The following is a 22971-nucleotide window of genomic DNA, read 5'->3' on the forward strand; positions in this document are numbered from 1 at the left end:
TGTGAATTTTGTGAATCTGAAAGAACCCTTTAAAAACATCAAAGTCTGACATAACACAAACTAACACAGATAGCAGTAGACCAGCAGTGTCCGTGTTCTGAGAGGTAAAATTACAGTTTTTTTGATGACAGAACGACTTAACACACAAACTTGTGATGGATTTACGACTAGATGGTGCAAACAAATCCAGGTGTGAAAAAAAAGAAAGCCAGAGGAAAGACGAAGGAACGAGTGGGACAGTTATCGCGTCCCAGCCGTCCTGTTCTCCGATATGTTCCCTTACCGATCTCTATTGAGGCTTTCCCCCGCAGCAGCAGTTTCAGACACTCGCTGTTGTCGGTCAGGCAGCAGTAGTGCAGCGCCGAGCTGCCTTTGGCCGTCTGCTTGTCTAAATTCAAACTGCCGAGGGACACAGACACAGAGCTTTAAATCCCAACACAATACAATGAAGCCATGCCGTGTCCAGCCCCAACAATAATTGTCAAAGAATGTCTTTTCAGACTGTTTTTTTGTAATATGTAAAATATGTAAACACTATGTTTAGAAAGTAAATAATAGAAAATCCAGCTGTACAAAATTGAAACAATACCGTATAATATAAAAAAATAAAAGAATTAAGAAGAAAAAAGATAAAGAAGTGGATGAAACTCCTGTCAATAAGGAAATTGGTCAAATCAAAAATCAAATATTAGAATTGAATTACAAGTGTTAAGAGACGCCATTTTTTTATGGTGTTTTCAGTGGTTGCTGCACAGTCTGATGGATAATCAGAACCCCTTACAACAAATTTCACACTGTAAGTAACAAATAACATGCTATGCACCTCCCAGCAAATAAATGTTATGCACCTCCCGCCAGGACAAATTCCTTGCATGTGAAAACATACATGGCAATAAATGGTTCTGATTCTGATTCTGATAACTCAAGTGAGATGCAAATGTATCGTCTGGCTTTGCTTACCTGTTCTGAGTGAGGAAGTCCACGATGTGAAGAGACGTTCTATCCACCAGTCTGACCGCGAGGTGAAGGGCCGTCTCCCCTTGTTCCTGAAAAAAAAAGTAAACATTTGCATCATTTATTTTATACATACATATATTGTGAGGTGCTTGCAGAGAATTGAGCTGAAGGCCAAGAAGAGTGCAAAATATTGATATGAGCACAAGCACAAGACTCAACATCACACATGCTGAATATGTTTGTGTACTGACGTGTCCGTTGGCCAGAGGTATGGGCTCCATGAGGTCGACTCCCTCGGCGTAGACCTGGATGAGGGAGAAGATGTCCCGGGCCTTCACTGCGTCGCACAACGTGTGGAGCCGCGACGTCGCATCGGGGCACTTCTTCCTCGCGAAACGCTTCTCTGTGTATTTGGCTGTGATGAAGTCTTTCCTCGCCTGCCTGGTTAAACATGTGAAGAGGCAGCTGCTCAGTTACAGCTGCAGCACTTGTGCTCTTTATGTGGCTGGGGATGCGCCAATCACAAGCCACTGATCATAATTGGTCAATAAACACACTAAATTAGATTTCTGTGATTACCATTTCAGTGCTTGAAAGAGTTTAATAATTAGGTTTTAATTGCAAGGAAAAGCAGTCGCATATCAGCCACAAAAAGCATGAAACAAAGTTCGACACTGATAAAAGCTGAAAACTATTACTTAATGTTGTGAATGATTTGACAAATCAACACTCTTCTATTCTACGATTACAGTACTATAATATATATTATGTTATACTATATTACTACATTTCACCGTATATCTTTTCGCCACATACTATATTATACTGAACTGCAATATTCTATATTCTGTTAATATTAGTGCTGGGCAAAGTTGAAAAAATGTAATCAATTAATCGCATGATTTTTCTGTGATTAACAGCGATTAATCGCATTACGCGCAAAATTCAATAATGAATGAAAAACTAGTGTATTGCCACTTATATTTTAAAGTAATGTTTTTAGAACAATATAACAGGCACTCTCGGAGCAACAGTATATAAACCTATGTTTTTCTTTTTCTGAACAGGTACCAGAAGAAACATTTGTCTTTTATCAGGGAACAACATAAACAGTCTGTTTAGTAGTAAGGGTCCTGTTAGAGTGAGGTAAAGTGGTCTAGCCTACTCTTTCTTTTGTCCATGTTCAATTTGTTGCAGTTCTTTTTGCATCATATTTCACTATCCGTGCTAAGTGTGCCGACTTTATTGGAAACGTTCCACTGCTGTGCAACATGAATAAAATGTTCCGCGCACGTCTTCTGCAAAATGTCTGTCTTCTGTTTTCATGACAGTCAAAGCGTGTGAAGCAGCACCCAGTTCATCAATATAATGAACTGTGGTTACAGCGATGTAGTCTCCAGTGAGAGAACAGGTGGTGCACGTTGTAACGCCGTCACTTGTGTAGTGCGCTTTTATCAACTATGCCGCCTGGTAGAGATTTAAAATGAAAATGTTCAATTAAAAGTGCAGCACCTGTGTGTGGTTGTGTTAAGCCCCCAATGCTAAAAAACAAACATGCTGTTAACGCATGATGAAATCATTGGTGGTGTTAATGGCTTGCTACGTTAACGCTTTTATAACGCGCCCAGCCCTAGTTATATGGTACACCGTTATTAGTCATCTACTATATTACATTTCTATATGAATACAGACAAACACTACGTATCATTACTTAATCATATGATATATTTAGCCGGTGTAAGCCGTTAGCATCTATAGCTTGCTGACTTTTCTACTAGTAATCACACCACAGTCCCTCGTGCCTTGTAATTTCTGCTTTAATTGCTATTGTAAAGTTTAAATTTATATTTCTAGTCATATTTTAAGAATTATTTATGTTTGACTTTTCATGCCATACTGGTTTGGTAATCAATCACATTCAGAAAACCTGATCAGTACAATGTTGGTTGAGATGTGCTGATATGTCACAGTGATAGTGTCAACAGGTGAGTGTAATGCGATACAAGTGAGAAGAGAGAGAGAGATGGAGTCCAAGGAGACTTGTATGAGGAAGAGATGGATGGGTGACTTACATGTCACTGCCTGGGTTGGGTTTCACCACATTTTCAGAACTTAAACAAGCCTCCATGATTTCATTAAAGCCTGCATTCCCCACATTCTTGGCCAGCTGTGGAGCACACGCATATTGACACTAGTTACAGTCGATATTTCCTGCAGCACATGCATTACGGTAAAAGTTGTCACCTTTGCCTGATCAACTCACACCTCAGGATGCAGTACTTTGTGTGTGGAGCCTTATTGGATACCCTATCTTGGAGGAGAGAGGAGAGGAGAATGAAGCCTGGAGCTCCTCTCCTTCCTTCCCCTCTCGAATTTACTTTCCTCCTCACTTTTCCTTCAATCTTTCTACTCCCACCTGTCTTCACCTGTTTGTCGTGCCTAAAGATTCATACGGAATAATCTAAACAATCAATATGTGAGGTGATTCAGAGACAGTGATTTACCAAGAGCTCGGAGGTACTGAGTACGTCCAGAGTGAGGGACTGGATCCTGGAGTAGTGGACTCCAAGCTCCCTGTGGATCCCTGAACATTCAATACAGGTGAGGATGCCCAAGTTGGTGGACAGCCACGTCGGGTCTGAGAAAGACAAAAGGAAAATTGTCACGAGAATGGAGCGATGATGACGAGGTAAACGACACATGGGGGGAAAGAGGGAGGAATGAATACGAGTGACACGCTGTCCTCGGGCAAAAACCAGTAACGCTGAAGTAATTTCTGCAGCATGTGAGCAAACTTTGATGTTTCCTTGTGAAAAGCTGTGTGCTCTGGAAACTGAGTCGCTGCCTGAAGGGCTTTTTACCATCTCACAGCACACAATGTCAGAGGAAAGTAACCACGCTGAACTCTAACGAAGTCTGGCCTAGATCCTCAGAGTATGTGTGTAAGCCATACATGTAAAAGTATATATACATATGTCTGCAGGAGGAAATGTCATGGTATTTGAGAAAAAATATTGGGGGAGCTCCATCTATTTGAGGTAAAAACTGATTTCAAAAGTCGTGACAGAATATCTCCAGAAAGAAAATCCCGCATTTTCCGAGTCGAGGACTTATCATCTGAAGAACATACCAGTCGAGTAGCTCATAACTATGCATACACATCACTCTAACACTCCCAAAGCATACCATGCATTTTAGTCTGAATACCCATCTTCCAGGCAGAAAATCCTTCAACATGCTTCAAATAACATGTTGCTCCAAAGTAAGGAAGTTGAAGGATTAGCCAAGATTTTGAAGTGAATAACTCATGATAATTCATTACTCCTTTCGCAGGATTTGTAGCCATGAATTAAAATGTATTTTAACCTCAGAACCGTGGATAATTACTCGTAGATTCTCATTGTCGGGAGATTTACGTCATCAATTACGTTACTTCTGCGGTGTGTAAAATGTGCACAGCAACTCTCAATTTAGAAATGCATTATATTGTTCCAGCGGCAGCTTGTTGGCTACAGATATTAAATCAACTCAAAGGACAGGATCCTCGCCACAAACCGATGTGGGCAACAAAAAAAAAAAAATCTATAATGACATCATTGCAAAATCTCATATTACAGTGGCAGTCGTGTTATCATAATTACTGCATCTTAAGGTTGGAATATAGCAGTTACACGATAGTGTTGATGAGGTTATGTGATGAAGTACATAATCTTTAGTACGTGAATACAAAGGTTCACATTATGATAGAAATCCTGGGTAAAACAATCATTTAAATCATAAAATTAGTTTTGACACTGTGCTGTCAATCATTTGTCTCCCTTTGCCACTCACTGGGCGCGCCGCAGTCGCAGCACACGTCATTTCCCGTCATTCTCTTGACCTCTCCCAGGATTGCTTTGGTCAACTCCTGCACGATGTTGTTCTCGCCGACATGCTGGTCCCCTTTGAAGGCCTGATTCAACGCCTCCTCCTTACTGTTCTGGAGCACCGAGATCCAGCTGCCGGGAGGAGGAGAGAATGGCAATTAGAATAATGACGGAGAAGTCGAGAGAGGAGAAGGTGAGAGTAGGTTGAGAGGTGGAGAGAAGCAGAAAGACATGTGAGGAAAAGGTGGAAGGTGTTAAAAAGGGGGAGAGAAGACGGGACTTAAAGGCAGTTTATAGGTCAGGAGGTGGAAGGTAAAGACAAGGCCAAGCGTCTGACTGGGTGTGAGATAGGAAGTGTGTGGAAAGTGGCCGAGGTGGTAAACAGGATGCATTTTGGACACACACAGACACACACACACACACACACACACACACGGAAGGAAGGAACAGGCACTTACATCTGACAGTCCTGGTCGTCCTCGGCTTGAAAGTGATACGTTCTGTCGTCTGAAACAGAGAAATGGACACAACAGAAGAGACAAGTGGGAGAGGAAAGAGGAGAGAACATGAATCAAAGAGCAGTGGAGAGAGGAAGACGCTCAGAGCGACTCCCTGCAGAGGGCAATGAAGTATCAGGTCAAACTGAGGCTGAACCACTAAAAACTCTGATTTCTGTCTTCCGGTGTGAATCACTCAATAACAACCAGGGAGAACTTTCTTACGGCTGTGAATCCAAAGCAACGGAAGTCATGTTGCGTCTCCAGTGGCTGAAGCTTAGCTCCTCCAGCTTAATGCTGTTATCTCTCACAGTACATGTGGGAAAAACTGGCAACATTTGAAATGCACCTCAATATTAGTTACAGCTCACAGTCCTGTCAGAAGAGACAAAAGCAGGAGCAGAGTCGGCCTTCCTCTTCCAGGACCGACGAATATAAAAGCGGTCTTGTGTACAGAATAAACAACACAATAAAATGATCATGCATATAATCTGATTCGTTGTGTACAGCTTAATAAATGTTGTTACTTAACTTCATTTATTTGACAGAAATTGACTATGAAACAAGCAAACTTCCACAATCATTATAGATTCATTTTTAGATATTATTCTTGATTAATGTCAACAGTGAAAAATGTCAATCAAAATTCCTCAGAAAGTGAAAGCTTTTTGTTCACTTTTTGCTGCTAAATACTAGATTGAGATGTGCTGGATTTGTCCACATAGATCTTTAAGAGTCGGCTTATCTTTGGGTGGCTGCTTCTTTCTAAACAGAAAAACATTTAAAAAGCCACACCGCTGCACAACAAATCTTGAACGGCAGTTGTCTGGATGATGAGCCAATTAAAATGACACGTTGGAGTGCAGCATTTACAGATTAGAGAGAGGGAGACAGTGAAACAGACAAAACGGCAATGATGAAACAAGAGGGCCGAAACCTACGGGATATGAGGTCGAAGCTTCTCTTCTCTTCTGGGTTGTGTTTCACCTGGCAGGTGAGCAGGTTGAGTTTAGCTGGCGGCCGGTTAGCCTGACCGAGAGAGAGAGAGAACAGAGAGGGACGGAGAGGAACGACAACAATATAAATGAGCCAGTGTTGTTTTCAACCATATCTGCTTGCTGCTGCAGCCAAATGAAACATGTGATAAGCTGCTACGTGTAAGATGAGCTGCGTCAGTGAGAGGAGGACGACCGGGCCGGAGCTAAATCTTTATATGGGAACAGACAGAGTTCAGGCTGAGGCAGCGATGTGAGGAGAATGTTAACTTGTGAACTCGGCCTGCTGCTTTCTGTTAGTATATTCATGGTTAATGGGTGAAGAAAGGACCGGCTGAGGAGAACGACTGTAATGTGCGTGGAAGAATGCGTAAATGCATTTTAAGTGTGCATTTAAAAATAAATAAGAACAAACGCAGAGATCCTTGTTGTTTTCTTACCGTGCCGTGTGAGATGGTGAGGTAGCCGTTCTTCGCCGTGCACTTTCTCTTCTGCCACACTTTCCTCAAGCTGTGACACACAGAAGACGGTTCATTTGTTAGTCAAATAGACGCTTATTACGTTAGCATGTTAAATGTTGTATTATAATACAGAATCCATGCATTGGTTATGACAGTGAGCAGTGTAATCAAATCTATAATGAGCCCAAAACACCAGCTTCTCCGACGAGAGGACTTCTTGTTTTTCTGTGTTTTAAAAGAACTGAAGAGTGAAAATAATTTTTTACTAATTTGAGTAATTTTATAGATTTAATAAAGTTAATAGATAACATGAGAAAGTACTCAGCAGGTTAAATCATAACGAAAATAATTACCGCTTCTTAACATTATATTATTGTAATATTTATAAAAAAAATCTGAAATTTACTCAGACAACTATTATGAACAGTAAACATTGTGTTGACTCATTTAATTTATTAATTTACCTTGTTCTCCAAAATACAAACTAATTTAATCCCCAAAAAAAATCCAAAATACGTATTTTATTTCAGGGAAAAGAGCAAAGGAAAAAACAAAAATATAGATAAAAGCCGATTGCACAACAGTAAGAGAGAAGAGGTTATCATAATACTCCCCCCTACTCCGCTTATGTACAGAATAATAGTATTTCTTTCATCACCAGTACCTCAACTGATCTTTTAAAGAGATTTCAAACGCTCACCCGTCACTTTTCTTGAAAAGGTACCCGCTGCGCTCAGTGCCGTGCTCCTTGTTACCCCGCGGTTGGTGCAGGCTGTAGGTGGTGCTCTGCCGCACCTGTGATTCCTGGAAAAACACACACAAACAAAGCCGAGAAATCAGAGCCTTTAAACAAATAAAAAAAATAAAAAAGCAGGCACTGCATGTGGGATTTGCAGATTCAAATTGCAGCCACTGAAGCGTTAAATGGCTCAGATTTACGCTTCTGAGTCTCCTGCTCCTCTGAGAATTTGGAAGCAAGTATGAACAACAATATACGATTGCTGCTGTGAGACTGAATGGTTTTGTACACATGGGGAAAAGAAAACAAGAGGAGCTTTAACACCTCTGAATTAGAATCTGCAAGAGTAGATGGACAAAAGCTGCCATTTTAGTCTCATATGTTCCTCTGAAAGGATCAAAAGATGAATCACATTTACATTACATGCCTGGATGTGGTTTTAATAGATTTAACCTCAACTAGAATACAATTAACTTGATTTTTCTTTAGGTATTCAGGTTTGACTGCAGTGTAAAAACAACCGCCAAAAAAGGACCAAACAGAGGCCAGGTTTTTGTACGAGTGATGTCGTTAATGACTTTAATGACTTTATTGGTGTGTGCTGTTATCAGCAGACAAACACACACAGCCAACAGGAAAATCTGGAAGAAGCAGGAATGCAGCTCCAGCTTTTCTCATTGAAAAGTCATTTAAAATAAAATAAAAAGCACAACTGAAATGAATTAAAGTAAATATGCTGCTGTAAAAGAACATACAACATTTTTACATGAATCGAGCACTACAACTGAAGCAACACCTCAATGAAAACAGGACGCAAAACAACCACAGACATGTTTTTCTTTTTTCAAGAAATCCACTTACTCTCCTGGACTTGTTTCACAAAAGACAGAGGCAGCGAAGGAAAGAAGAAAACAAGCATCAGGTGAGACCAGGAGCCTCTCAGCGCAGGACCAAGGTCAAATAAAGATCACGTCCCCTCATTGGGTGGTGGTGAGAAAATGGATAATAGCAATGTACGTATGATCCAGAGAAAAACTGAGATTTTATTCGAAATTTCCCCTTAAAACAGCCGATATGAGAAAGTGTGGAAACAACCCTGATAGTCTTATGTAAGGATTATCCAGATGAAATCTAATCTGATTTAAGTGCAGATATATAGGAACTAGGTAGATTAAAATGTGATATTTCACTGACATTGAAAGACCACAGAGGACCTTCAGCGCTCACCTCTTTCTGCTCCACCTGCAGCGCCGTCTTGAGGACGTCTCGTAACTGAGTCAGCTGCTTCCTCTCCACATCCTGCACCTGCTTTATCTGTCACAGAACAGAGGAGAAACACATGATGATGTTTATATAATATATATGTCAAGTGAAAGGGAAGAAGATACCAGAGCAGTTGGTTTTCTCACCGTGTGCAGATCTGTGGCCAGTTTTTCTATGGAGGGTTTCAGGTTGTCCACAGCTTTCAGACCATCCTGAAAGAAACTGAACAGGAAGCACGTGAGGTCAACAACACACAAACAGCCGCAAAATGGGTCTGCATTGATATGAGAGAGCCTCATGTGCCTCATGACAGACAGCATTGCATAATAACAAATCAAAAGGCAAATCTGTTTGTCTTACTTGCACTGTGCGTGGAAGTACTTGATGAGGTTCTGCAGCAGGTCCACCCCTTTCTTGATTTTGATCTCATTGACTTTGAGGAGATACTGTAAGCATATCCAATACAGATTTAGTCAGACAGGGTGAGGTTCAGTCAGAGAAAAAAAAAAAATACTCAGACCAACTCAAACATATACATCCCTTTCATCTCACAGCCAGAAGCTTCAAAGTAAAAGTCTTCATCTTTCAACTCAAGCTTCATTTAAGTAAAACATCAAAGAGGTCGATCTGAATGTGAATTCCAAAAGGCTATGAACCCATTCTGAAATATACAACCTTTACCTAAGTCTGACAGATCTTTGCAGGACCGTCAGTAAAAAAAAGTATTCTCTTTCCAAACCTCTACATCCTGTTCGATGCAGTTTCTGAAAGTAGGAGTTCCATTTTTAATGTTTTACAGTGCATATTCAAATTTACAATTAAACTTTCATTATGAAATACTTGTTAAACTAAGACATTTTAAAGAAAGCGTGATGCCACTGTTAGTCATTAGTCGACTAACCTCACACATCTGCAGCTGGAAGAATCTCCTCTCCTTCTCCATCTCCTCAGCGATTTCTGCCCCACTGATTTCCGTCCTGATCATCCCGTGCTGCCTCGCGTGCTCCTTCTTCTCCTTCTCTATCTTGGTGCTGGTAGGAAGTGACATCACAGGGGTCAACGAGGAGTACACCGCACATCCAAGACAATACCATAAACATGGGGGGTATTGTGTAAAATCAGCCCTATAGCTATCCTGCAGATGAAAGGGTGGCCTTGCTGGGGGAGCAGGCTGTGGTTTCTACTGGTTATCGGTTAGAGATGGTTAGCGTTAGCTATAAGATTAGAAACAAGTAGTAAGCAAATTCAAAATGAAGACTTGCTTGACCTTCATTTAAGTTCAGTTGTCAGGCGAGGTAACCGTTTCTGCCATTTCCCGCACAAACAACAAAGCTAAAGAAGTCTTGACAGAAAAGAGTCATCATGTATTTTAGAGTTTAGCATTTCCAGATGTACTGATATAAAACGCAATACATTTGCACATCTGGCTATTTACATTGATACTACTGAAACGGTTGTGGGTAAAAAAGCTCTATGTTGCTTGGACCTTTTAAATCAGAATTGTCAAGCGAGGGTTTAAACTGCACTCAGCTCATCAGAGCTTTTGGAAGGTGTCCAAAAAGCACTTGTTTCTTGTCGTTTCTCACTGATGATGGCAATTTGACCCGGATCATAAAGCAGACAAAAATTAGAAAGCAGATGCTAGCCGGGGGAAATACATAAATACTGGGCCATCTTTATTCCCAGAGTTAATGTCTGTTATAATTATTTCTATGCATAGATGGGTAATTTTAAAGTGGAGTTAATACGTGTAGCGATGATTAGGGTTAAGTGTGGGTTTATGGTTTAAAAAGGGAAGGCACGATAAATTATATTAGTAGTTAAAGATTATGATCACCGTTTCATGCAACAGATTACCTGACAGTCAGTATTCAGGGCTGAAATTTCACAAAGACCACACACTCTGCATACAGCATCTCTAACAGGCAACATACACAACAGAGGGGAGGCACCAGACCATGCAACAGGGCATTCTTTTACATATCTCTAACAAAAAGGATGCAGCAGCTCGTTCCCCCTCGGAGAGACGGGACGAGGGCATCGCTGTCCGCTAGCCGCTCGAGAGCCTTCATCCTGGTGCGTGTGCATCAAGACAGACTTCACTCCCTCGTGTTCAAATGTGTTATCGGTTTGACCCGCGGCGAGGCTCAGTGCAATGTGAGACCAAGACAAATGCATACAAAAAAGGCCATTCCACAACTCAACTTTAAAGAGGGGCAATCAAAGTGGTGGAGCTGCATGATCCATCTTCTAAAACATATTGTTATAATATAAAAAACACCAACTAGACATAAAGGAATAAGCCACTGAAGGAAGAGATTTTTGGGAAATACACATTAATTGCTTACTTGCCGAGTTAGAAGAGAACCACATACTGTTGTTTTTACACTTTGTTTTTTAATATATGAATATAAGATGTTATTAAGTGAGCTTAGTCTGTTCTGATAGGTGGGTTTTGATAACTTAAGAGGAGCTGTTGTCCCCTTATTTCAGTCTGTATGCTAAGCTAAGCCAACTGGCTGTAGCTTCATATATTAAAAAAGAAATACAAGTGGTACCCATTTTCTCATCCAACTACAGCCAGTGAGCAAATAAGTGTTTTCTGAATTGTCAAACTATTCCTTTTCAACTGCTTCCTTTTTATCATGATTCAAAAAGAAAAGGAAGCAAAAGAAAAATTCTTCTTCCGTGTTACTGCTGTTGCACAATATCTAGTCATGTGTCCTTTGGCATGTGCACAAAGGCTGTGTGATGGTGCTGTGAACGAATGTAACTTTGACTGAAGGTGTGTTTGTTTAATGACGTCAACTGTGAGACGAGGCGGGGAAAAACAGTTTTCAGTTTATTTTCTTTGTATGCTTTTCCCCAAAAAAATAATGCAGTTTTTTTTTTAACCAAGGTAATAGTATTAGACATGGTTTGCAAATAGTTTGGGTTGTATATTTGCCATTTCGCCAGTGCATACAAGCCACATTTCACGTCATTATGAGAACACTGTGGGCCTTTGTCAGCACATGAAGCCTCAGCCCTGACAGCGTCACAGCATCATCAGAGCTGCGACTAATAGAGAGACACATGTTAGCCAGGCATGTTGGCAGCCAACAGCCAAGCCGACAGTTGTTCAACTAATGATCGAGCCGAGAATCCAGTCACTTTCCGTGTCAGTTCAGGAAGTACCCACCATTAGGAAATAAAGACGGAAGAATCTGGAGTTTTTGAAGACACATGCTGCATTCACACTTATGAAAGGTGTGTCTGATTTTAGTTTGAACTTAAATTACAAACACACTTCCTGAATTAACAGCCTTCAAAGTGAGACGACACCCACCCTAGAGACTGAAAACAGAATTTAAACTTGGGTGTCATGTGCAAAGAGCTTGAAAATCAAATTGGGGAATCAGAAATCAATGCCGTGTTGAGACAAAAGTATTGATCTTTTTTTTGTGTCTGAGCCTATAGCAGAGAGATCAGAGAAGACCAGAGGATCATTGATGAAGAAGAGCGGCAAGATACATCGGGGGGGTTTGGGTGGTTTTTCCAATCAAGCAGAAAACTGGACTCTATTGATGTCTTCTGTTCGCCATCAATAGAGTCAAATCATAAGAATGAGTTGGGACGGTCAGGAACAGTCGCATCGCATCCGGCCGAACTCTCGATGTCAGTACAAAGCCAGCACTGTCTGACCGAGAGAAGATGTATTACCCTTTCAGTAAAGAATGTCCTTTGCAGCTGTAAGATATATGAAAGTGCTATAAAAAATAAAAAAAAGTCATGTGTTCCTTTCATGCACAGTCACAATGGTGTGAAGGTGGAAATGGTGCCTGGGTGTGGAGGTGAAGTTATTCACATTATAGAGGATGTGTTGACAGGTCATCTCAGGAGGGTTAGAGGGGGAGAGCGGTTAGTCAAGACAAGACACACACACACACACACACACACCACAAACTAACTGACAAGTTAAGACTATAGTTTGATCTGCTGAACTGATGAATTCAAACTAATGATGACTGGTTAACATTGTGCAACATTACCCAATCAAGTACCAAACTGGTTATATTAATTAAAAGCGGTTGAGTACACACAGTAGGTTTCTTACACTTTTGTTTCGTAGTCCTTCCAGGCTTTGTCAAAAGGCTTTTTCAGATCCTGTGAAAAACAAGCAGAATGCCTAAATTAATCAACAGAAAATTAAAATCAACAATTTTTACATTTTTTGATATTACTTAAAGCTTTAGAACAGCTCTAAATGGACTATGTGGTGAGACTATTTTTCCAACTGCTGTTGGCAGAGTAAACTTTAAACCTCAACTATACTTTCAATTATTTATCAAGAAAAAACATTCTAGTTTCACAAATGTGGAGATTTGCTGCTTTTCTCCATTTTTATATCACTGCAAAGTGAAAACCTTTTAAGTTTTAAGATGTCACTTTGGGCTGTGGGAACTTGTCATCATTGTTATTTTACATTTCCAATACATATAGGAATAACACCAACATAAGGAGACCAGGAATTTCAAAGATGTCCCCATAATCACTCTCCCTGCTTACCAACTGTCACATGTTCAGAACAAATACCTCTTTCCCAACCACTGATGAGCAAAGCTGTGTGTGTGCGTGTGTGTGTGTGTGTGTGTGCTTCAACATGACGTGACTCATACTAAGCTGAATCATCCTCCTCACAGATGCACAGCAGCCCACAGCTGTCCCAGCAGAGAGCTGGGTGAGGTAACTGTGGAGGGTTTTCCTGAAGGCAGGAGCGCGGAGAAATTGTTCTTGGCGTTTGTAATGCGATCCCCTCTGGTCACACAGACAACTGGCAACGCCGGCGTCTCATCATCACTGTTGCGCTGGCAACAGCTGCTTGAGCCGCGTGCTTGATTAAACGCCATCCCTAACACTGTGCTGCTGATTAAAACAGGAATTGTGACAAACAAAAGCAGACATTGCCGGGTGCAATTGGCCGTGTCATTCCCTGGAAAATACAATTCCACAAAATTAATTGTTGCCTGAAAGCAGAGCCAGAACGCCAAGAAAATCTGCTCAACAGCATGCAACAATAACAACAAATAATCAAGAGAATTATATTGCATTCAACTCAAATTGTCCCTTTCCAAAAACTACAGGAAGCACCTGCTGCATCCAGGTTTGGACAATATTTAAACCCCGAAGCAGCACTCATATCTGGCTTACTGTTCATGAATTGTGAAAAGCACACATTTTCTTGTTCGGCTCGACAGACAGCGTATGGCTTTAGTGCATTGTTAGAGCTCCGGGAAGGACTGTGATTTGGCGATCGACCTCCACTTCAACAGCAGAGGCTCAACCTGTTATCCCACATGATCACGGTCTGGTTCACTGAGCCAAGCCGAGGACCACTCGGCCATTCAGTCAACCAGCTAAAGGGCGGGAGCCACCAGAGGAAAGAGAGCATAAAAGACTAGAAAAAAAACTGAAAAGCTGAACACCAACGTGAAAGAACAAGCCAGGGAAGAAAAAAAAAGCCAAAGCAAATGAGGGAGCCACTGAAAGAATGTACTGTAGGTCAAGAGAGAGACGGAGAGAAAAAGAGAGGTTGAGCGGAAGGAAATGTCAGAGCCAGAGAGAGGAGAAAATGGTAACAATGGCTAAAAATACCAGAATCAGGGTTCGCTGGGCCGGGAATGGCTGAGCAGAATAGGTCAAGGCACGGGGCAAATAACTCCCAGAGAGACCAGCGAGCTCTTAGCATCCCGATTCCCTGTCTGGCTGAATCCAAAAGGACGGAGGAGGAATGTCATGTCCTTGACAGGGGCCTCCATTGGCAAATGTATCACCTCTTCCTACCTACGACCACACATGTCCAGGAATAGCACTTCCTGTTACACATTCCACACCTTTTCCCACTGCAGTAATGAATGGACTGGTCAGCACCACCAAAGGCAGAGTTTGGTTTGGATCTGGAACACTTTTGGATGTGAACACTTATAAAAAGGATCGGTTCACCCACATTACAAAAAAAAGAAGTTCAATTTAATATCATAGCAAATAGCAAAACATTAAAAAAAATAGCAGCATCAAGCTTCATTCATTTCTGTTTAAAAAATGAATTGCACAATTCTCAACATTGTTGCAGATTGTGAATTTACTAAATATTGCTCTGGATAATCCACAGACCACAGGGAGTACTTCTGCATAGAAAGCATTACGCAACCAGGACATTTTTACCAGATTTTACCATAAGATTTGTTTTAAATGTTCTTTTTTTTTTTTAATTTGCCACAAACTAGCTCTGTCATATTAACAGTGGAGGCAGAAAACGAGGACGCTAGACATCTCAAAACCTGAACAAATAAAACCAACATCTGCCCGGCTAGAAGTAAGTGTGCTTTGTTATAATTTAGCTGGATTGACTATAAATCTGAATGTGCACCTTCTGCTGTTTGTAAATCCCTGCTTCAAAACGACTGATGCTGCTGATGTTTTAGTTGATAGCAGAGTGTGCAAACTAATGAGGAAAATCCTTGATTTGTTATCTGCTCTTATCTAAAATCTCAAACAGCGAGCATGAGAAAGGATGCAGGAACCCAAAGTCCCCCTCCTCACACTCCGTACTTACACAAACACAATGGCAACTATCCAGACACTAACTGAATGGTGATAAGCTGATATGACTCATGGTGGGTTAGAATCACAGACTGGTCAGTGAGCGGAGGGCGAGCGGGTCGGCTGCAGGCATGACATCATCGCCGTCCATTCTGAAAGGTTCGCTGTTAGCAGAAATGTTTCGCGGACTCAGCACTTTCCATTTTCACGCTGACTGGAGTGTATGTTTAACTTCAGTAAAAACACTACTGGGTCTTCCAGGGACCCAGTCCCAGCCTGTTATGCTAGTGCTGCACTAACTGAGCTGTATCCTGAGTAAAGTTCAATATTTCTGTCAAACAAAAGCTTCTCACAGATATTTTACAGAACACGACACCTATGAAATACAAATTGCCCTCTTTGGGGAAATGACCATGGAGTTAGATGAGGTGGAAAATGGTAGATTTGTATCTGAGTAACAGCAGTGACAGGTCGCTAGGTGGTAGTCCTCTAATCGCAGAGCCATTAGCGGCCTCCCTTGGGGTTAATACGTCGCACTCATTGCCAAAGACAGCACCGGCAGAATATTAACAAGCTCAGGGAACAATGGCCGCCAGAAAGCCATTAAGTCCGGAATTGAATAAAACAATAGGACTGGTGGCTATTTTAGCTGCCACACAGCTGCAGTAATTGCGGAGCATTTAAAAGATACCGGATTGCTATTTTATGCATTGAAAGAACATTTTATATATATTTAACATGTGTTGTTTTTGCAAAAGTAGCTTATCAAAAAAGGGTTCGTTTAGATCAATAAACTTGTAAATATAAATGTGGAAGACGGACATTTACTCAAGTTGTATTTTCTCATTGTGAATCCTCATTGTTGATGCAAACGTCTCTCAATAGACTCATTTAAATACATTCCCCATTAATGACCTCCACATCAACCCATTACTCCACCCTGCTCTCCTCCCTCCTCTCCCTGCAGTCTAAACAGCCTTTCATGCAGGTCTGGACTTCTTCCTGCTTCCCCCTCTCCGAACAGGTACTTCCCCGGGGGAGGACAGAAGTGAAGAAGCCAGATAATGACAGAGGAGGAGGAAGATGATGAAGGGGAAGGGATGGACAAGGGGAAAGCTTTGGGCTGTGGAGGTGAGCAACAGGTTAGGAGACACGTGTAGCAGGGAACAAAGGCAAATGAGAGAAATAAGCCATCATTTCATCTCTAGATGAGTCTTTCTTTCCCTTCTCCTTTGTGAGTGAGTGTGAGTGTGTGAGTGTGTGAGTGTGTCCTGAGGTATGAAATAACCAGCAGCTCATTAGCCACCGTGTCACCGGGGTGATGGAAATCATCAGAGGGCTAATGAGCAATAAGTGGGTAAGCATTACAGATGTGACTGGCTGCCACAGCCAGAGTGAGGATGAGGGCGGGAGGCACAGAGTGAAGGAGACAAGGAGGTGTGAAGGAGACAAAGAAAACAAAGAAAGTAAGTCACGGAAGAGGAAATATGATGGAGGCTGAATAGAAAACGTCACACTTGAGAGAAGAACAAATTAAGAGAGAGGGAAAAAAGACAGTTCAGAGGTCAAGACAGAGCCAAGCAATACAGCGTCACAGGGACAAACAATGTTTCTATGGCAACCGGCCTCATTAGAGAGCTGGCTTAATCGCATCATACCTCGTTGGAGGCTGCAGCCAATCACGTGGCTGGAGAGCGAAAGGTCACAGACTGCAGCGGACAGTAACGAGTGCTGATTGCATTACAGCGCTGCAGACGGTTAACATGCGTCTGTCTGGGTTTAGTCCAATTGGTGGACGCACATGACTGACTGAGTACTGGACCTCAAGACCTCAAGACTGTTTTGGTCCAGACCGAAATGTGTCTGTAGCCTCAAGTATTGGCAACGGTCAAGTACTAAAAGCAGGCATTAAATGTCTGGTCAGCTTTGTACACTTGTTCTCCGATCAGAAAGAACTAGGTGCAATTGGTAGCGACACATCGGCCCCGTTTCTACGCTAGTATCCAAGCTCACACTTCAGCGTACATTACAGTGACTGATTTCAATCCATCCATTACTGATCCATCCATCCATCCATCCATCCATCCATCCATCCGAGATCAGAGCAGCTTGTTATTCACCTTGTCAAGGTTCGCAATAATTGTCCCGGTTGCTTCAAACCACTTTGAACTAGCAGACTAAACTTTACTACACGGGTGAACTAGATTCATGCACTTGTAGGACACGTCCTGTGAGGCGCAAGGGGAACACAATACCATGCTGTTTTGTTGCCTTACCCCTTTGACTCCCTTCAGGTCTCCTTTCAGCAGGCTGTCCAGAGGAAAGGTGATGATGTTGTTCATGTTTTGGAACTGGATGATGGTGAGGAGAGAGACAGATAAGAGTTGAAGGGTTACATCCGAGGATTTAAACCTGCAGGAGACTGAAAGTCAGCTGCGTAATCCTTTTAGTGTGCGAGTGTGTGCTTGTGCCGAGTGTCCAACAGGAACAAAGCTAAATGACAGAGGTAGGCACTTAAGGTAGAAATGCACGTGAGTTTTTGTCTCCTGTTTTCTTTAGTAAATGATGGCGATGAGAGGCTGAATGAGGGACAATGGGTTAATTATACTTTGCCAAGTTTTTGCTCATCTCAAAATGTTTGCACATCTGCACCATCTTTTAATCGCTTGAATTTTCACATTATTAAAAAGGCAACATTTTGAACAAACCATTATGAGACAAGTAACTCCCCTGTGAGGTTCCTGTGAGCCTGTGTGTGTAGGGCTGCACATGTAATTTAGGAAAGCGAGAGCCTGCTAAAGCCTGGAGAGATTACATCTTCACATCCAGGTCAGGCAGCAGCTCATATTTCTTTAATATAAAAAGGTGTTGAGATAACACCAACATAAAATCCCAAGCTCCTGGTCTCAGGGTGAGTCGATACAGCGTCCAGGGGGAAGCGACAGACCTCACATGAAGGTGTCACATTTTTCAAATAAAGCTTTGGCCGCGATACAAAACCCAGCTTTAACAGATCAGGTTGACTTAGATCCAGCAGATATTTGGTGTTGCAGCGCTCGTTGGCCGTCGCAATGGAAAAACTAGAGCTACATCCCCGAGGGCTTCAAGTTCCAGCTGGACTCGTGTGTGTATGTATAAGATAACACACACAGTGACTCAAGGGGATGCAGACAATTAGGGAGAGGAGGGAAATCTTTTTTTGTCCCAGAATATTTAACCACTATTCTTTAACTCACACACACACACACCATAGTTGACTCACCAGGTTTTTGAAGAGCGCAGTGAGCTCCTTGGTGAAGACGGAGAACTTCAGGAAAGCTGAACCCAGATCTGGATCATCTCTGTACACACAGTTTTCTCCAAACTTCTCCAGGGCCTGAGTGTACTGCTCCTCATTCTCTACATGAGCTGGAAACACACACACACACATGCACACAGAGGTCAGTTCTGACAGAATTAAAGTAAGGGCTTTCACTCTGATCGTTTCAAGTCAGAAATCCATCACTGGGTATTAATAATGTATGGTAGACTTTCAGTGAACAAAGATCCACTTTTCCAGCTGGTCGATCCTCCCATTACAGTTCCTGGTTTTCCCAAGAGCTGCCCACCAATGATTAAACCGTCTCTACTTTCCCCCCACTTTTTAACCCCACATTGCAACATGCTGCTCAGATGAATTATTGCAAATGCTACGTGATCCGATTCTGCCGAGCTGAACCAGACAGAAGAAAACAATAGCTAACGGCATTAGAGGTGAGAAATTATGAGAGAGAGGGGAATGCAGTCATCACTTTTGTCTGGAAACACCATATCTGACTAGCGCTGAAACAATTAGTCGTTAAATCAATTAAAGAAGAAATTTATTGTACAACCATTTTGATTATTTACTTATTATTTCTTTCTCCAGTGTGAAGAACAGCTGCGTTTCTCTGTTTTATGTCACATTGAATATCTTGAATGAAAAGAACAAAACAAAACAGACTTAAAGCTTCAAAACCAAAGCCCACAAACCAAAAAGGTGAATTAAATAATATGTTGATCAAGAAAGTACAATTTCTTCAACAAAGTTAAACTACAAAGTGCTATAAGTAAGTGCCATCTAACTACTACTAAAGGTGCTACTTTCTTTATTCAAGGTATAGTCGGAAAAAGATGTGTTGTTAGTTTGCGGCGGAAGATGTAGTCCCCCAAACTAAACAGCCCCCAGTAGTCACCAGTCAATAGAAACCCTTAAAAAACAGCAATGACCGAAGTCTCCGAGCGTCTCCGAGCGTTAATCTAGCGGAGTCAGGCCGAGATGATTCCACTTAATTCTCCCCACGCCAGACTAGGCAGCTGATAACAGCTAATGCCTCTGGGAAGGCGGTGGAGCAAGGGGTGGGGCACTGGGGACCTGTTGCTATGACAACAGTCACTAAGACACGTGACGGAGACGACGGAGGGGGCCTTGAGGTTTGGCGGGGGGGGGCATGAGTAAAAAAAAAAAGAAGAAGATGTACACTAAAAGACACCTGCTGCCACATCATGACTCAGCTTTTCATCGCTCTCATAAAGAGATGGCAGGTTTATGTAGGAAGCTGAATACGCTTGTGTCTCTGCTGCAGAGATATCCATCATGCTATTAAAAGGGGAACGCTCAAATCCTCTGAGTCACAATACCTGCTGACCTCCTCACGTCAGACAAATCTAATTTAAAACCACCGCTGAGCTGAGTGATGAAGCTCTTACGAGACTCAGAGCACAAGTAGTAAAATATGAGTTTTAAAACGCTTCCAGTTTAAATTACCGGAGATTGTTTTTCCCCACTTTACACAGAGAGAGACACAAAGTTGCGCATTCAAAGAAAAAGCCCATTTTAATAAATATTTACTTAATTGATATAAAACAGAGAGAACCAATCAATCTTGAAGTTGACTAAATAAATGATTATTCAATTGTGCAATAATAACCTTCTGTTGATTATATCTAAATCATTGTTTGAGGTTTTAGTTTGTTTAATGTGCATTAATAAAATACAGGAGATGCACTTCATACAGATGTTAGCATGACCAAATGATGGACCATTCTTTTATTATACAAGAGGCTGGTAATATTTAAGAAAATTGAAAGACCAAAAACATGGAAATTGCGAAAACAAATTATGAATGAGTGCTTAATTCTTCAGCAAAATAACCGGTCTCCAGCTTATCAAACTTAATTTTTAAGTGGCTTCCGGATCAAAACCAGTGAAGCGTGTCGTACAGAGATATAATAAAGCTCAATCACGTGTCAGACACCAAGCCTCACCACACACGCCTACTGTTTTCACATCAGCTCCAGCTGTTTGGTGGCTCTGCCAGGCTCTGGGCCGACAGGGCGGTGGCCGGCCGTTGTTTTTGAAGTGGCACATGAGAGCTGACAAACAGCCCAAACCCCGCAGGGCTGCTTAGCGAGTTACATGAGTATTTATTGTAACGTGACGCAACACATCCCACATGCAGTCTGCAGCACGGAGCAGCTCTGGAGCGAGTTCATAAGTAAGGAGAAAGGAACCAAAAGAAGAGAGACACTTTATTAGCAGGCTTTGTTTACAGTGTCATCTAGAGAGCTGCTCTGCTTGTTGCCTAAACATCTCCAATGCAGTAACCTGGTGTTAAAGAATAATGGGCTGGTGTGGTTATAAGAGAGTTACTCTGATCCGTGGTTACAGACCTTTTGAGCCCTTAAAAAACAAAACTCTTAAAAGTATTTCTACTTGAGACCTCTAATCATCAGCGCAAGAAAAGGATATTTCTTTCTGTATTGCTTTCCTTTTTTTTGGGCATCTACATGAAACACTTATTTTATCAAGTAGTGACAATGCGTTGCTTTGGCTGATCTTCCTAGAGTGCCTTGCTTTTCAGAAAGCAACTAATTAAGAGTTTAATTAGCATTTGAGAGCTCCATTAATTTAATTTCTTAAATTGTAATTTCTGACTTCACTTCATCCGCAATTACTCGTAGTAGCATTTACACCATTTGCCTACTTTCATTTATATGTGTGGGCTTTTTCCACAAAGCAAGATGAGCACAATAAAGTACAGCTTCAGGTCAAGAGAAATACTCAAAAGGTAGCCTGGCGTGCGTGACAGAGAGAGACAGGGAGAGAAAAAAGGACTCCTTTTTGCGTGACCTCAGGAAATGATGACCTTGTGTTTACTGGAGTATTAGAGGCCATGACGCGGTTGAACACACACACACACACACACACACACACACACGTTTACAAGTAGGGCTGTGCGGTATACCGGGTTTCAAATTTTCGTACGGTATGAATTGACAACTGTTGACAACTGTTGTCGCTCTTCGGCAGGCAGCATTATTTATTTTTCACCACTGTCATGGTTTTAACTTTAGTCATGGTTAAAACTTTATAACAACAATTAATAACCCACAACGAACGCTCTTTAACACCACGACACAACAATTTGTAACACTAATAGTTGTACATTTATAAAATGACACCGCCAAACTGCATGCTGGGTACAGCTCGCCCACTATCCCAACAAGAAGAAACTCCTGTTTTTTTCCACCTACATTCCCCTGGGTCCTAAGTCCTCCATGTTTAGCTTCTTAACACCCTCCATGAACCAACGTAAAAAACGCTTTTCAGTTGTTCAGTGGTCCTTTTCGGCGTCAATGAATAAATGTGTTCACTAAAAAAAAAAAAATACCATGATATGCCGTGAAACAATATCTCTCTACAGACTAGAAAAACAACACCTGACTCCATGTCCACTTGCACTGAGAGAAGTTCACTTTTATTCACAGAAGACTCCGTCCTTTATTTCTGTGTCTCATGTGATCTTTTTCCTCAGACATCCATCCAGTTTAATTACATTTAAGCTGGTGGGAAGTCCCATTGTGAGCAGCACGGTGCGGTGGCTAGCACGATCACCTCACAGCAAGAGGGACCCGGGTTCGATCCCTGTTTGGAGTTTGCACGTTCTTCTCGTAGCAGCGTGGGTTCCCTCCAGGTTCCTCCCACAGTCCAAAGACTTGCAACTTAGGTTAATTGGAGGCTCTAAATTAAAAGGTGTGAATGAATAGTTGTCCGTGTCTGTGCCCTGCGATAAACTGGCGACCTGACAAGGGTGAAACCTGCCTTCGCCCAATGACAGCCGGCATCGGCTCCATTGCCCCCGCGACCCTAAATAGGATGAGTATTTGTAAGACATAACTGTATGTCCAGAAGGACACCAGCCCGGATGCCATCAAATTGAGTGTTTTCCTGATGCAGCATTGGCTTGGTGCTCCATTATTCAGCAGCTCTATCCTGCTCAGCTATAGTAGAGCCACAGCAGCAGGAGCACATCGCTCATTCGTCTCCCTCGATTGCTTATCTGGTCGGCAGCTTTGGCAGGCCTGTCCAAGCAGCTGTGCTCGATCAGCTCCGAGTTCTTCAGGGGTTTGAGATGCTGCTGCTGGTTTATTCATCAAAACCCACAAGGTGACAGGCTGACAGGCCCCTGCAGCTACATGGGCTTCTCTCGCTCATCTGTACAGCTTTCCCAGTATTTTTCCAACTCTATGGTACGAGGTTACTTTGCTTGCTCAGCTTCTACAAATCCAACCAAACCGTCTTCTTCCCCT

At 42.0% G+C, this 22971-nt stretch overlaps 1 protein-coding gene across 1 annotated transcript in view; it reads right to left on the reverse strand.

Annotated features, from left to right (window-relative positions):
- The window catches only part of asap2a (ArfGAP with SH3 domain, ankyrin repeat and PH domain 2a), a gene marked incomplete at its 5' end in the record, with an annotated part of 47868 nt that overhangs the window by 7628 nt on the left and 17269 nt on the right, over positions 1–22971 (reverse strand). Inside the window, 18 exons of the mRNA XM_079217522.1 lie at positions 284–399; positions 961–1046; positions 1209–1398; positions 3030–3124; positions 3462–3595; positions 4789–4955; positions 5282–5330; positions 6262–6349; positions 6756–6825; positions 7477–7580; positions 8743–8829; positions 8925–9000; positions 9139–9224; positions 9680–9809; positions 12481–12507; positions 12875–12924; positions 17637–17711; positions 18623–18768. Coding sequence (XP_079073648.1) covers positions 284–399; positions 961–1046; positions 1209–1398; positions 3030–3124; positions 3462–3595; positions 4789–4955; positions 5282–5330; positions 6262–6349; positions 6756–6825; positions 7477–7580; positions 8743–8829; positions 8925–9000; positions 9139–9224; positions 9680–9809; positions 12481–12507; positions 12875–12924; positions 17637–17711; positions 18623–18768 — 1776 coding nt within the window. The remainder of the gene's footprint in view (positions 1–283; positions 400–960; positions 1047–1208; positions 1399–3029; positions 3125–3461; positions 3596–4788; positions 4956–5281; positions 5331–6261; positions 6350–6755; positions 6826–7476; positions 7581–8742; positions 8830–8924; positions 9001–9138; positions 9225–9679; positions 9810–12480; positions 12508–12874; positions 12925–17636; positions 17712–18622; positions 18769–22971) is intronic.

This window comes from Taurulus bubalis (assembly GCF_910589615.1).
Source record: "Taurulus bubalis genome assembly, chromosome: 1".
Lineage (NCBI taxonomy): Eukaryota > Metazoa > Chordata > Actinopteri > Perciformes > Cottidae > Taurulus > Taurulus bubalis.